The 15,996-nt window shown below is 33.0% G+C and overlaps 1 protein-coding gene across 1 annotated transcript; it reads right to left on the bottom strand.

The window, feature by feature from the left end:
• Nucleotides 1–1,735: 1,735 nt before the first annotated feature.
• On the bottom strand, nucleotides 1,736–13,409 carry LOC120088308 (kinesin-like protein KIN-7D, mitochondrial). The gene is made up of 25 exons (XM_039045511.1): nucleotides 12,831–13,409; nucleotides 12,625–12,722; nucleotides 12,378–12,467; nucleotides 12,202–12,254; nucleotides 11,258–11,323; nucleotides 10,393–10,446; nucleotides 10,108–10,167; nucleotides 9,928–10,006; nucleotides 9,734–9,801; nucleotides 9,004–9,060; nucleotides 8,804–8,908; nucleotides 8,374–8,478; nucleotides 8,160–8,267; nucleotides 7,947–8,078; nucleotides 7,671–7,847; nucleotides 7,158–7,343; nucleotides 6,757–6,897; nucleotides 6,103–6,222; nucleotides 5,960–6,010; nucleotides 5,697–5,744; nucleotides 5,414–5,560; nucleotides 4,483–5,229; nucleotides 3,424–3,556; nucleotides 3,216–3,341; nucleotides 1,736–2,001 (listed from the first exon to the last, which is right to left on the bottom strand). Exons 1-24 carry the CDS (start codon nucleotides 13,169–13,171, stop codon nucleotides 3,256–3,258), a joined length of 3,252 nt encoding a protein of 1,083 aa, XP_038901439.1. The 5' UTR covers nucleotides 13,172–13,409; the 3' UTR covers nucleotides 1,736–2,001; nucleotides 3,216–3,255.
• Nucleotides 13,410–15,996: the final 2,587 nt, after the last annotated feature.

The following is a 15,996-nucleotide window of genomic DNA, read 5'->3' as shown; positions in this document are numbered from 1 at the left end:
ATAATAATGAGATTTCAATAAACCATGTTATGACAAGAAAAAGATTGAACCGAACTCATATAGTTATTGACAATATTTTTACGTATAATGTTGCTCTTGATATATTTGAAATGAGGATTCTGAACCAAAATCTATTGAAGAATGTCGACATAAAAAAGATTAGCTTCAGTGGATAGAAGTAATCGAGGAAAAAATAAACTCACTTTCAAAACGTCAGTTTTTGGATCAGTAGTCCAAACACTAGAATGTATCAAACATGTGGGATACAAATGGGCATTTGTGAGGAAAAGAAATGAAAATAATGAGGTCACAAGATATAAAGCAAGACTAGTTGCACATGGTTTCTCACAAAGACCTAGTATTGATTATAAGGAGACATATTCTCCGGTGATAGATGTAATTATACTAAGATATTTAATTGGTCTGGCTGTGTATGAAAATCTCAACATGCATCTTATAAATGTAGTCACATCATATTTATATGGATCTCTTAATATGATATTTACATGAGAATCCCAGAATGATTTAAGATACCTAAAACATATAAATCAAATTCCCAAGAATTGTATTTAATAAAGTTACAGAGATCACTATATGGAGTGATACAATCAAGACGAATGTGGTACAATCGCCTGAGTAGATATTTGTTGAAGAAATGATATCAAAACAATCCAATATGTCTATGTACTTTTTATAAAGAAATCACGATCATGATTTGCTATTATAACTATATATGTTGATTACTTAAATATAATTGAAACTTCTGAAGAGCTTTCAAAAGCAATGGAATATCATAAAAAAAAAATTGAGAAGAGATCTCGAAAAAAAACAATTTTTCTTCTTAGCTTGCAAATTGAGCATTTAGCAAATGGGATATTTGTTCATCAATCAAATTATACAAGAAAAGTTATGAAAAATTTTATATGGACAAAACACATCCATTGAACATATCAATGAAAGTTCGTTCACTAGATGTGAAGAAAGATATACTTCAACTGAAATACCATATCTTAGTACAACTTAGAGATCTAGAGTGATGTTTCCATGAAGATACTTTTTAGGGGTATAAATTATTGGGAATTATTAAAAATATATACTTTTTTCCATTCACAAAGATTTTTTCCCATTTGGTTTTTTCTTAGTAAAATTTTAACAAGACATATTTCATACAAATAATGGGCATCTAAGGAGTATTCGAAATATTATGATAATAGATAGATGTTCGTACTTAGTGTCCATTAATCATGTGTCATGCCCCCATTTCCCGAAGTATTATTCACGTGTCTCAACATTACACATTATTAGTGTCCTGTAATCCACCTCCTACTTGCCAAATTATCTTAAAGTAGTTTCATTTAGTAGGTTTTGGAAAACACACACATTAGACAAATTCCATGAAAATTAGAGAAAGTGAAGAATTTAGAGAAATTTCTTATTTTACATTTTGCTAATTTATTTTATTTTGTTTATCTATATATTATGTTTAATTTATTTTATTATTATATTATGTTTAATTTATTTTATTATTATATTATATTATATTTATTTTAATATTATATTTGATTGGTATCTATATTTACATTGTGCTCCTCAAAGTCACAATAGTTTGCCTAAATTAGTGGCACAATTAACCTTGTGTGATAATTATAAGCTATATACTTATACTATATTATTATTACCTATAGGAAAAATGGAAAAACAAATATCTTTTAGAAAAGGAAAAAAAATACTTTTCTATACAATTGCAATGATATGTCAGAGACAACATGGCATTATGCTACATACTAAAAGAAAGCAACACCAACATTGCATCTGAAACTTGGAATGTAATGTAATGCTTATGCACTCTCTCTCCCTCATATTATTTTTATATTTTTCAGATACTGTATGAAAAACATCATATATTCATATTGCCTTTCAGAAGATACATACGGATTAATCAAAGAATTTGCTGCCTGGAATTGCATGGTAACTAGTAAATGGTAGCTTGAAGACAAATCCCTGCACGTAATTAAATCAAGACAAGTCAAATTAAACGTTTTTTTTTTTTTTTTTTTTTTTTTGAGTGAGATTCTTTATTGTGATGATGAAAAGAGACTAAATAAGACGATAAATTTTTTTACAACAAAACATAAGATCTACGTAGAAAACTGAAACAAACCAAATAAAACAACAGAAGATTAATATCATTCATTAAATAAGCTTTCTTTACGTGTTTTTTGAAAAGGAAATTTTGAGTGAAATGCTCATTACATGAGCATTTTTGGAAGAAAATTTGTTCCACATTCAGATACTTCCTCTAAAATGAACTTTAAATACTTTTATCAGTTTTGTCGAGTTATCAAACGCTTGTGAGAAAGGAAATATTTTGAAAAGCTTAATATTGTTGTAACTTTTAAAATAATTATTTTGTGAAAAAATAGAATAAAATATGAATTTGAAAAGTTAGCCAAAAGAACCCTTTGATTTTTTAGGAAGTCAATTCCAAAAGCTGCCACCACATTTTGTAATAATTTTGTTTTTAGTTTTCATTTTTGAAATTTATGTTTGCCTTCTCCTAAATTTCATACTATGTATTTCACATTCCTCGAACAAACACTTGAATTAGTCAAATTTTAAAAACAAAAACTAACTTTAGAGAATTTTTTTGCTTGATTTTTTAAAACATTGGTGAAAAGTAGACAACAAAATAAAAGAACTATTAGTTATCATAAGCTTAATTTTCAAAAACCAATTCTCATGGTATCCATTTAGTCTTTTTATTTTTAGTTTTATAAAATTAAGCTTGTAAAGACTCATTCCACCTCTAAATTTCTTGCTTTGTTCTCTACTTTCTACCAATGTTTTCAAAAAGCAAATCACGTTTTGAAAACTAAAAAAGAATAATTTTTAAAAACTTGTTTTTGTTTTTAGAATTGGCCAAGAACTCAACTTTCATACTTGAGAGAGATGGAAATTATAAGAGATTGAGAGAAAATAGACTTGATTTTCAAAATACAATAACTAAAAACCAAATGATTACCAAATAATCTTACCGAACGGAGACCTGGTCTCCTTCACAAGATTCTATCTACGAAATTGAATAAGTAATTTTCTTTGAATTAATTAATAATTGGTTTAGCTAAACACTAAAAGCAGTTAAATTTCTCCCGGACTCCAAAATCAATCAAAATCCCAAATGGAGCCTAAATGTAAGATAAGTTGAAATTGCATACCTTTATCGAGAGGATAATAATGTTGTGTATATATGCCACATCAAGAAGTAAATGCAAAAAGCCGATCCGCAATGTTTGTACGGCAGATTGGACACTCGGAACAAGCAAGAGAACAAGATTTACACACTGCAATAAGGGAAGAGCTTAATTGTATGATCTAGAGAATTGAAATGCAAAACGAAAGAAAAAGTTTCAAAAGAGTTCTTACAGCAGAAGTGCCGACAGGGAAGAAGAATTGCTGCAGTTGGCGATTCAAAACATACTTTACATGTATTGGAGGAATTCACATCGGCATTTGTCATGCTTTTTAGCTCTTTTTCTTTCATCTCCTGCATCTTTGCCTGAAACCCACCGAACAACAGAGTTAATGTTTGTTGAAGCACCACCTTTCGGCTTAAAATAGAAGAGGAAATAACTTTGAACAAGTTTGAACACAACCTCCTGTTCTGATACCATATTAAATCACCCAATGTTTAAGATGATAGGTGAAGGCGAATTTTGTTGAAATAAAAGTAACACTAACTACTCTAAAAGCTTCTTGAAGTATCCATACAATTAACTTAGTGTAAGTATTCGACATTACTAGAATTATGTTCATGTAAATACATATCTAAAAAAACAACTAGAATTATTCTAGGCTTTCTTTATGTTTAAGAAATTATGAGAATTCCTTTAGATAAGGATAAAGTCGTAGAAATATCTAGGTCACTTTAGAATCCAGGAAGGGTCTAGAAAGATCCTTATACTTGGCCCCAAGGATTTTGCACCTATAGATAAGAGTTACGTCCTCATTTGTAAAGCAAGCGAAGAAAGGAAGAAAGAAGCAAAGCTAGAGAGTTGAACCTTGGAGTAAAGAAAAGTGAGTGTGTATTGAGAGAGTGAAAAAGTATTCATTTAAAAGTGTCCATCTTTGTACATTCTAAATAAAAGTTTCTTTCTTCCAAGCCGTCTTTCATCCTTTTGTACCAATTTCTTCAACAAATTTAATATTATATAATCTTAACAATATTTTCTCCTAGAAGTTACAAAGTCGTGAGGAAATTGGTCAAGTTAATAGATTTTCAAATTGCTTCCATCACCAAGGGTCTATTTGGTTTAACTTTTCAAGTGTTTAATTTTAAGCCATTTTGGAAAAAAAATTGAAGTGTATTTCAAGACTTTCAAAGTATGTTTTAAACATTTTTTTATCAAAAAAGGTCAAGTAAACTGACTTTTTTCAAAAACATTTTTTTTTCTAGTTAATCCAAATTGACCTGAGTTTGCATACCTTGAGGCGGAGAACCAGTGGTTCTTCCTTCGGTACTTCCGCTCCTGCTGGTTTTAATATATCCAGCATTCCTCTATCCGTAATGCTAGAATCAGTTCTAGTTTTGAATTTTTTATCATCAGCAAAACATTCTACTGCTACTTCACCATTATGCCTATCGTCACTGGGTAAATCCGGCACAGTTCCTCCTCCCTCTTTCTTCAACTTAGCAACAAGCACCCACATGTTAGCCAAATCATTTTCCAGAGCCTCCTCTTTCTTCTTTGCCTCTTCAATCTTTTTCCTGTATTGATCTTCTATGAATTCCTTTTCGGCTAAAGCAGCCTCAAGGGCAGCTTCACGTTGTTTCCTTGCCTGAAGTTCAAATTTTAAATCATCAGAATCAAGACTCCAAGAATCAAATTCATCGTTAATTGCCCCGGCCCTTTCATTAAGACGCCCAGACAGCCTCCCTTTCCTCCCAGGTCTTAAGCTTTCATTATATTTGCGATTAACACCATTTGCATTTTGCATGTTTCTAGGGTGGACTATTTCTCGAGCAGATGACAGTTCCTTCTCTAATTTTGCATTCTGCACTGAGAGTTTAGTCACTTCACCAGCTAAATTTTTTAACTCAACAGCAGCAGCAGAGGCTAGTTCTTTTGCATAAGAAGCTTCTTCAGCCAATTTCTGATTCTGAACACGCAATCCACTGTTTTCCTCTGAAAGTTGAACGTGCTCCAGCTTTAATTTCTCGTTTTCAATCTCCTGATGGAAAGAATGTACAACATATAAAACAGTACAAGAAAAAATTTAAATAAAAAGTGCATTGACTTATCCCATAAGTTCAAACAACCTACGGAACTTCTGCTATTCAGGCATAAATTTCAAGTATGCTTAAAAAGTGTTATTGCTGCAGTTGGATACACAAATTTAAGCATGTTAAAATCACCTGTGACTGAATTTTCTTTTTCAGTTCATCAACACTTTCTCCAGGTACGGGCTGTTCAAATATCAATGATGACCGATCACCAGTAAACGATGTCAACTGCTGCTCCAAGAGACGTAATTTATCTTGTAGTTCCTTGTTCTCTGCACTCTGTAAATAACCAGGTTCGTACAGTTAAAAACTCCGAGCATCAAATGGACGGGGTGGAAATAAACATCTTGAATGAGCAAAGGGGTAGCAGAAACACAGGTATAAAAAAAGAATATTCTATAACAAGATGGTAAACCTTGTTCTGCAACTGTTCCTGGAGGATTCGGTTGTCAGCTGACTTGATCTGATCATTCATCAAAAGACTCTTCAGTTAAATTATGAACAAAGAGTTCAACATAAAGATTAAATGGTAATCCACCACCAAAGTAGCTTGCTAACTTGAAAGTGCAAAACCAACATCACAATTATTTGATGGATGGGCTTATTCAACTGCTAGTGGACACATAGGGTGCCAACTCGTTGACCTAGAAAGGCTAAAAACACAATACAATAACTCACCTCCAGTTCAAACCCCTTTTCGTTGCACTGGGCCATCAATCTGGTAACCGTCTGATGACAAACAAATTCTAAGTTAAGATTTGGTTAAGATCGACAAATAACTAGCTAAAACCCAATGTTGTTAACCACGAAAGAGATTGCACCTGTTGCATTTCAGCCACTGAAGCATTGGCAACTGATGCCTCACGACTCTCAGTTATTCGTTGCTCTAAAACCCTCATTTGCTTCTTTTTCTCTTGAATCTCATGCTCCAAGCTCTGAATCTGTATCAGTCAGTACGAATGCTTAAGTTTAACAATAGCAGACAATATTAAGGTATCGGATATCTTTGGGCAATACATAGAACAGCTTTCTGAATGTTAATTAAATTTAAGAAAACCAGTATATTAAGATGGTATAATGCGATTAGTGCTTAGTTCTAATACAACTCAAGCAAAAGCTTGCAGAACAAAAATAGGATGGTGCACAACAGCTCTGGAACACGTATAAACTGGTCACAGATTAAGATATCGTTAAAATTCACTCACAATAATTTAAGCAAATTAAAAAGAATCCGAGCAAAAACAAAAACAAAAAAAAAAACAAACAAACAAACAAAAAAACAGTAGGTAATCTAACTAGAAGACAAATCTCCACGGTTAAGTAAAATATAATTGTTAGGGTAGGGAGTCTAACCGATAGGCATACAAGTGCATGTGAATCAATTAGCAGAAAGCAATTGACGAAGCAACAATGTCATATTTTAACAGTTTCCAACGAGAATGGACATAAACAAGAAAAGCACGGATGGCATTTACTTGAGTTTTAGAGCTCTCTGGATCAGTCACCGACTGCTCCACCAAGCGCTTAAGGGTGCTAGTACTAAATGCAATCTCTCCAGAAAGCATCTTAACTTGCTCAACCAGAAGATCCATCTGATCTGACATTGTCATCCCACCCTACCATCCAAAACGAAGTCATTGCAAGACCAGGATTTTACATCAACAAGAACAACTAACCAAAATATTAAAAATATTAAAAAATAAAGTTTAAGAATCAAAGACAAAAACTCTTATATGAGTCCAATTATAGTTATCACATCCCCAAGCCACCTAATGTTTCTTCAGACTGCATGATAATGAATCCCCTCGATTTCAACAGAATTCATGACAAATAGTAATACATACTTTTACACACAATTGAATCAAAGATCACTCACTTGATTTGATTCAGTAACTGTACTACTGGCAGAAGAGAGCTCCTCATTCGCATTCCATTTGCTTGAAGAGCTTCTTTGTTTGAAATCATAGGAAGGGTTCGATTGAACTTCTGAGACTGAAGAGGGGGATCCCTTAAGGTTTTCACTCTCAGTAGGCAATGACACATCTCTCAAGACGTCAAAATTCTGGCAAGATTCAATATGAAATATCAATAAATAAGCAAGGAACTAGCCAATCAATCCTGAAAGTAAACTTTTAGTTATTAAATGTTATGGAGCGATTTAAAATGTAAAGGGTGATGTGTTTTTCTAATTAGTAAATTGATGTTTCCTTTTTAGTTTTGCTCGAAGATATGGATGGTTGTCGGATTTGTCGAAAAAATTATCAATCATTATTCAAATATCTCCACCAGAAATGACATGCCAACTAATTTAATTGTAATGTTCATCATGTCAATTGTCGATAATCTTCAGGAATATTTCTACACAGTCAAATTCAGGAAGAGAACTCACATCGTCGTCACCAAGAGAACGATTCCTTGGCTGGCTGGGAATGTCACTCAAAGGGATTGAATTCTTTGAGGAGACAAGTATGAGTTTAGTCAGCCTCTGAATTCTACTCGTAAGAGCAACCTTAGCTTCTTCTTCTTCCTCCAACCTCGATTGCATTTTCACTTGTCCTTCTTCCAACTATTGGATAAATATAACAAACAATTAGAAGGTTCTACCCGAATAAAAATTTTAAAACCTGTCTACATTTTTTGTGAGGTAGGAGCAATGGAAAGAAACCTGTTGCCTTAAGTTCATAATCTCTTCATGATTGACACCAACAAGCATGCCCTTCTTCAGCAAATCGAGTTCTTGTTTCAGGCTAGAGATTTCTCTTTGATACTTTTTAATCAAAGATTTTTCATCTATAATCTGGAACACATTTAAGAATAGGCAATAATTTTCCAATATGAACCACATAAAGATCATAACATTGCAATATTAGCAACAAACCTTATTACGTGAAGCATAAATTTCTACTCGTTTTGCCCTGTTTGCAAACTTCAACGTGTTGTGAGTTTCTTCCATGTTACTGGATGCAGGGGTAACAGTGCATATAAGCTGAGATAACAAATAGCAGAATGTCACAGGCAAAATTCACATGGATTATGCACGAGCAGCCTCAACAACAAAGAAGAGCTATAATTGCAACTTATACTATACTCACAGAAACATGTCCACGCCCACTTAGTGAAGATTGCAAAAGACGTGTAAGCTTAGAATCTCGATATGGAACATGGGATGCTTTCCCCTCGCTCAGCTTTCCAATAACCTTCACATTGTAATCACTGATTCATGTTATTTCATTAATTCTGATCTAAAATCAACATAAGGGAAATTAGCAGAAATTGTCTAGAACTTCAAATCAAATCAATTAACTCGAAGTTAAAGAAAATGAAATTTTAATGTTAGAACATGAAATGATCAGCAAACCAATATCATATCTTTAGGCAGATTCAGACTAATGTACAACCAAGCATTCACGTCTGACTATAGTAGTCTCTAAGATAAAAGAAGATATAAGACACAAGTCCATGCATCGTCATACAATCCAAATATCATGCCATCAACGGTGAGAATAACTAAGAAAAACTTACAGTTCCAAGAGTTAAAAGACTTTTATTTATGTAAGACCCTTCCTTTCTCCGTAACCCAGTCGTTTCAGTCTTTGAGCTCTCAGATCCAGCTAAATCAATCAAATTCTAATGAAAATGATGATAGAAAGGGAGAAATTAGCAACAAAATATGGTCACCAGCATGACTTGATATAACTATATAAAGGATATTTCTATCTCACAAGCTGTGAAAAGATCACTCCATCATACTCGTCCCCATGAGCACTACTTTCGATCATCTGAAAACAGACAAACAAAAAAGAGAGAATGAAGTGGGGATTGAAACAACTAACATTATAACAGAGGAAAATTGTCATGAACTTCACTAGTGCTTGTTCGTATAATAGTGAAACACAGCCCAACATGATTTACTGTCCATGAAATATTTGATCTAGAATCAGAGACTAACAAAAGAATAGAGAGGCAATCGTGACATATTTAAGTATATATATATATATATATATACTATAATAATATCAGCTTTTGTAGAAGAAAACTAGATTCAGTTAACTGCTGTGCACACACCAATGCCATAGGAATATATTTAAATGTTATCAGCAAAAGCATTGAGTTAATGAAGCTTGGATTTTATACAAGTACAAAACATTCAATATTTGTACCAGAACTTCCACTCTCCTCTCCCTCCCCCAACCTCGGTACTACCACACCACTATGAGTTCATTTTGAAATATGTAAATAGAATAATCCCTCATGAATCCAATGATGCTATAAGAATGCAGACCAAAACAGAGTAAACCTGGGCATAGTAACAAGCAATAAAACTAAATGGCCCTTCACAAGACAAAAAAACTAAACCCAGACCCATAAATTTAAGCTAATATGTCACATCACACGCTTAGGTAATATCATTTTACAGGACCAAACACCAACTATCAAGGATAGAAATATTACCAATGTAAATATTGTATGACTTCGGCTACTGAACAGATTAAAATTATTTGATCCAACATGACGATGTTCTGCCATAATAAAGTCAATCATAATAATGATAATCATAGAAAACAAAATATCAGTGTCAAACATGCAAAAGTAGTAAAAAAGAATTAATGCAAGGGGAATAATGAGGACTTGTGAATATGAAGTACCTTCTCCAGCAGCAATGAATGAAAGTGCATGCCCCGGAGACAAAACAACTTCTTCTTTTATACCCTCGACATAAGTACCCTGCAACAAAATCCATGCATTTATTCTTGTGTTAACGGTGGAAGATGGAAGATTCCATTCACAAGGCCAGAAAATTTCAACAGAAAACTCTAGGGACAAACCTGTGCATCTTCTCTAACACGCAAATTCTGACCTGTGGGATCTAATAAGTCGTTTATGACCTGGTTCAGAAGAATAAATTGCACAAATATCAAATAGGATTACAATTTTCCAACATCCTAGATTTCCAGTATCAAGAAATTCAATCCTTGTAGCACCCACTCAAATGAAGTTGTATTACAAAGAGGTTACCACAAAACTCCAATATAGAAGGATGTACCATTAATTCCAAAAAAGATTGAAACTGAAAAACAAACAAAATGGATTTAGTGCAGATGATGTATTACCTCATTGTAGATTTCAATATATGACACACGAAGCAAGAACTCTCGCCCTGGAGTCTGAGTATTAGGAAATTTTTAATCAACCAAACCAGTATTGAAATGAGATCATGAAAATCTTGAAAATAAGGTACAGCATGTTACATCAAGTAAGAAAAAGTAGCACATTAATCGTATTCGAAAAATAAAAACAATAGGAAGGCCCCCAGCTGATGGAAGGATGAAACAAGACTATATGATGATAAAAGAATACTCGCATTGCTATGGTTTTTGGATAGATTTTTTAAGAAAGAAACCAAAGGGTCTTCAAGGATAAAGATCTCTCCCTTAATAGATTTAGTTAGTTTATCTTGGTGTAAGTATTCTCTTATTTCAACACTATAGCTTTTCTTCTCTTATACCCAATTGATGAGGCCTTTTGTAATTAACTTGGATTCAGGACTCTCCCCTCTTTTGTAATTCCATATTGTCAATGACATTGTTTCTTAAAAAGAAATAATTAGATTTTTCTTTATTAAGGAAAAAAATTCACATTGCAGGGCACTGCATACAGAAGGAATATTTCACATGAATTTCATTAACCAAATCAGATCTTTTGTGACAAAAGATAAGATCTCCCTAAGAAAGCAGCTAATTGCAAACACGTTACACAGTAAACAGCTGCTGAAATGCAATTCACTGGCATGCATCAAAGGATCATAGAAAATCCTATAAGTCTTGAAAATGCCTCATCAGACAAAGAAAAAAGTGTATCGGCACCAAAAGTGATAGACATGATAAAATCAAGAATAATAAATTAATAACATCAGAAAAGGCAGCCAGTAACTGGTAATAACAGATTTCACAGTGCTATATCCTAAAAGTTCCTTACATCTTGGATAATACTGAACACGTCCCTTATAGCCAATGGTATGATACCTGGACAACTCTGATCTCCCTGTACAAATGAAAATGGAAAGCAAAGAAAAAATGAGAAGACGATCACCAACTGTTTGGCACAGGAAATATGGTTAAAATGCTAGCTACAATGCGAGAAAAGATAAGGATGATGAATAGAATCAAGATTAAGTTATCACTGTTAGTAAAACTGTAAAAGCTATTACTGAGCTAATGGGATTTACACTGAAAATAGCAAAATAGACAAAAGAATATTTTACTCCAAAATTTATTCAAACATCATCAGGTACAAATATAGGTTTGGGAAGGGAAAAAATAAATAAATATTTAAAAAGAGAGAGAGAGAGAGAGAGAGAGAGAGATGACTACAAAGTTTGTCAATTATGGATTAGTGATAGAAACAGAAATGAAAGAGAAACAATACCAAGCCCCACGCATACAAATAAATATGCAGATACAGGATTCTGGATGCTGATCCATGGCCTAAGGATCTGTACATATTTGTACGCCCAACAAACTTACACCCTTAGTTGATGACCAATAAAATTAGCCCAGGCCGTTTACCAATTTAACTAAAGGCTAAGTTATTGTTAACTAGTTTTGTTATTAAAGAGTAAAAGCAAAGAAAAGAATAAATCAAACTACTGAGATCTGAACACTATCACCCATTAGCAGTGCTTAAAATTCATTCAGCGAATCAGCACAGAGTGCCCCGTAATTGGTACTATTCACTTGGTTAGACTGAACCAATTGAGTAATACTGCTAACTTCTCGTCATTAGCTCATTCAAATATAATTATCATTTCAGGAATAAAAGGCACAAATCAAGGACGTTAACTCATAAGTTTAAATTTCTTTAAAAAAATCATTAAGAAAAAAAAGAAAGACAGGATTGGATTGTCAAACGATCGAACTTACATGCATAGTGTGTGTCTTCCCACTACTTGTGACACCGTATGCAAATACAGTTCCTGCATTGTCACGGACTTAGTAATAATATAATGATTGAAGTCGGAAATCTAGTATTATATACGAAAAAAATTAACGAAGTTCAATGTCTTCATTTGTGAGCTTGAAGAGAAAGAGTCACAGACCATTGACACCTTCCATCGCAGCTTTGATGACAGGCTTGGCTGCTACTTCATACACCTCCGGAGTAGAAGTCTGAGACCCAAAAACCCTGTCTGCAACAAGAAAACGCCAAGAGATCAACTTCACGGATAAATAAAAATAGTAAACACACACGCACACAAATATCTGCATCTTCCTTCATATTAACAGTGAAGAACTAACGACCATTGTAATTACTAATTTCAAATTAAGAAGCCCAGGAGACGATACCGAATGCATATGCAGTTGCTGGATTATACTCATTCCGCACAATTTTATCCCCATCCGCGTACCAAGCAATCTCGTCGCCTCTCTGAAACTCCCTCTCGCTACAACCACAAATTTCAAAGTCAAACGAATCCACCGCATTACTAACAACGACTCCGCCACCAATAAAGTCCATAGATCTGATTCACTACACTGAGATCTAACATTACCTCAACGGCCGAAACCGAATCGTCACCGAAATGCTCTCTCCACACCTCGATGTATCCACTGGTTCACATATCAACTCCTCAGACGCGAAACCGACAGGAGTACGACTACTAGAACCATGTGGACTATGGTACATTGAATCAGAACGGCCTCGATTGGGAGTCATGGATCGAGAACCAAGTCCGCCGCCGGAATTGAAGTAAGACGACGCCGAAGTCGAACATGACCGCGGAATCAACTTACCATTGGTAAACGAAGAGGACGAAGAAGTTGAAGAATACGGACTGGAAGACTTCCGATACGAAAACGGCGAACTACTCCGTGCTCGGGACGACGAAGCCATTAAGTCGTCCCGGCGAGCAGTAAGTACGGCGACCGGAGAAGAATCCAAGATAGAATAGAAAGAAGAAGAAGAATCACAAACAACAATAACAACAACAAGAAGCTCTCACCTGAATCCGTGAGGGAAAACGAAAGAAATGGAAGCTTTCTCTCTCCTCTAGTTCATCATGTGAGAGAAACTTTTTAGAGAGAGAGAGGTCCCAGTAATCGGAGGACGAGAGAGCGACGGTAGTGTCTGTTTGTATAATTTCAAACTTCAAATTTATTTTTTTAATTAGTAATTTATTTATATTTAAACAATTTTGGTGTTTAAGTTTTTACGCAACGGGTGATGACGTGGAGAAATTGGGTGACGTGGCAACGTCTTAACGATGGGAGGTTTTTGTTTTTTAAATTTGACGGACATGTCCTCCCCGCGTTTAATAATGATAATAATTGGATTTTTTGAAAGTTAAACCGTCCATTGAGCGGGAAGAATGACAGCGGCCGTCAATTACAAACGATTAGGAAATTTATTTCTACAAAAAGGACACTTATTTATTTTTTAAATTCATGTATTACCTTTTTGTCTCATTTTGAATAATAGGAAAAAAATTAATTATTGATCCTAAACTTGTTGAGTTGTATTAATTTTTATCATAAACTTTTAATTCTACCAAATTATACCTCAAATTTAGATAATTATTGCAATGTCAATTTTAAATTTTGAAAACTGTTGCAATTTTAACCCTCTAATAATTTATCACTCTAAATTTCGTGAAAAAATTTTCTCTGTGTACATTAAATAAACTATACACACATGTGTACAATGTGAAGTTATAAAATTTTAGAAGAAACGAGCATTAAAGTTTTTTTTTTTTTTTTGGTTAAGGTTTATAAATTTTGGTAAAATTATTCAATGATTAGGGCATTAGACACGCTTATTTTTGTATAAATCTTTATTTTATTGGAATTGATGAGTTGTTGAAGAATTTTATATTGTTTTTAATTAAAATTAGTAGATGAACTAGAAAAAAAGGGTTGGTGAAAATTGCAGAACTTTGTTAAGTCTATACAAACTTAAAGTCTACAATTTTTTTAAAAAAAAAATGGAATAGAGTCTACATTGATTTTTTTTTCATTGAATATTCGTATTCTAATTTTGATATTGTTGTTGCTTAATGTGTAGGGGTTTTCCTTTTAAAAAAATGTGTAAAGGATTTTATATGGGCTTATTTGGAAGTTTTTCTTTCTTTTAAGAAATTAAAATCATACCATGATTATCAAATCGTAAAAAAAAATTATTGATGGATCAATCGTAAAAAATCTGAATTATAAATATAACTGGAATGTTTTTTATCGTGTTTACTTAAAATTGTGAATTTTGGCATATTTACTACTGTCGTTACCTTTAAGTGTTAAACCGTAATGATAACAGTAAATGTGTCCAAATTCACAACTATTTATCTGAAACAATAATAATAATGGTAAGCATAATGGTAAACGTAACATTAGCGATAACAATATGACGTAATTTCCAAATGAAATTGGATTGAGCACGCTCCACTCGTCAATCAGTTTACATTTTTTTATTACATATTTGGAAGTGAGCCCCATATCTAAGTACTTATGCCAAAAACAAATAAACAACACATATAATGAGATGGGATCCACTTTTCATATTACCTTTGAACTATTTAAAAATACTAACAAAAATACAGTGTCGATGAGATAAATATGGTTGAATTGACATCAAATATGTATTATCAACTTTGAGATTAAATATTCAACCTCCAATTTTATACACATATATAGTGGGCATAACTTGATCCACTTCATACTTGTTGAACTAAACAAAGCCAAACATAAACTTATAAAAGTTTAAGGAATAGTGCTAAAAATCATTGTTCAATTTACTTTTTTTTTTTTGTTTTTTAATTGTTCAGCTTCAGATGTTGGATTGTCAGGATAGTTTTAACCATTTTTAATATATCAAATATATATTAGACACGAATTTGAAAGCTTACGAATTTATTAGACAATTATAAAATTTAACCACCTATACAATACAAAAATAGTAGTTTAAAACTTCTTAGACATTTTAAAAGGTAATTAACTAAATAAATTCAAACTTAAAAGTTTAAAAACTAAGCTCGAAATTTTTCGACAAATTAAATTTGTATGTTTCCCTTTCTAGAATGACTAAGCTCGTAAAAACTCAATAGAAGATATTCAATAATTTATTTATTTATATAATATACAGGTTGATCAACCAAATGTTTATGAACAATAAAAATGAGAATAAATATGGTATAAATGCAAGCATACACCTTCAATGAAGTAATAAACCTTGAATTATTCCAAGAGTCGAACTCATAATACTATTTATGCAATTCAATCTTTATAAGGAGTTTTTCGATGCAACCCAAAGGATAACCAATAAATAAGTGATTTTGAGGTTTAATGGTGATAAAAACAGTAAAGAAGAATGTTGAACAAGAATACAGTTATGTTCCAACCTTTCGGGTTCTATCCTATAAGTGATACAACCACATCGTACCAAGACGTTGAAATGTGCATGAACAAAAAACTACTCCTAATCGGTTTGGTGTCCAACTCCTTTAGGAGATCTAAGCAACTACTACCAAATGTCCCCATAGGTAGTTGAATCTTATATTAATTCGAGCTTAGATTCTTTATCCTACAGTGTCTCTTATTCCTAAGGGCCTAAGGCGATTGACCCTCCTATTCGTAGGCTCCTAATCTTATATTCCTTTGTGACATTAGTTTATATCCTAACTTTATAAACATTAGGACTCCACTAAATTGCCAAATTAAGCGATCAGT

The sequence above is a fragment of the Benincasa hispida genome, chromosome 10, assembly GCF_009727055.1.
Source record: "Benincasa hispida cultivar B227 chromosome 10, ASM972705v1, whole genome shotgun sequence".
NCBI lineage: Eukaryota > Viridiplantae > Streptophyta > Magnoliopsida > Cucurbitales > Cucurbitaceae > Benincasa > Benincasa hispida.
The sequence above is the reverse complement of the archived record's forward strand: the minus strand, read 5'-3'. Positions and strand labels throughout refer to the sequence as shown.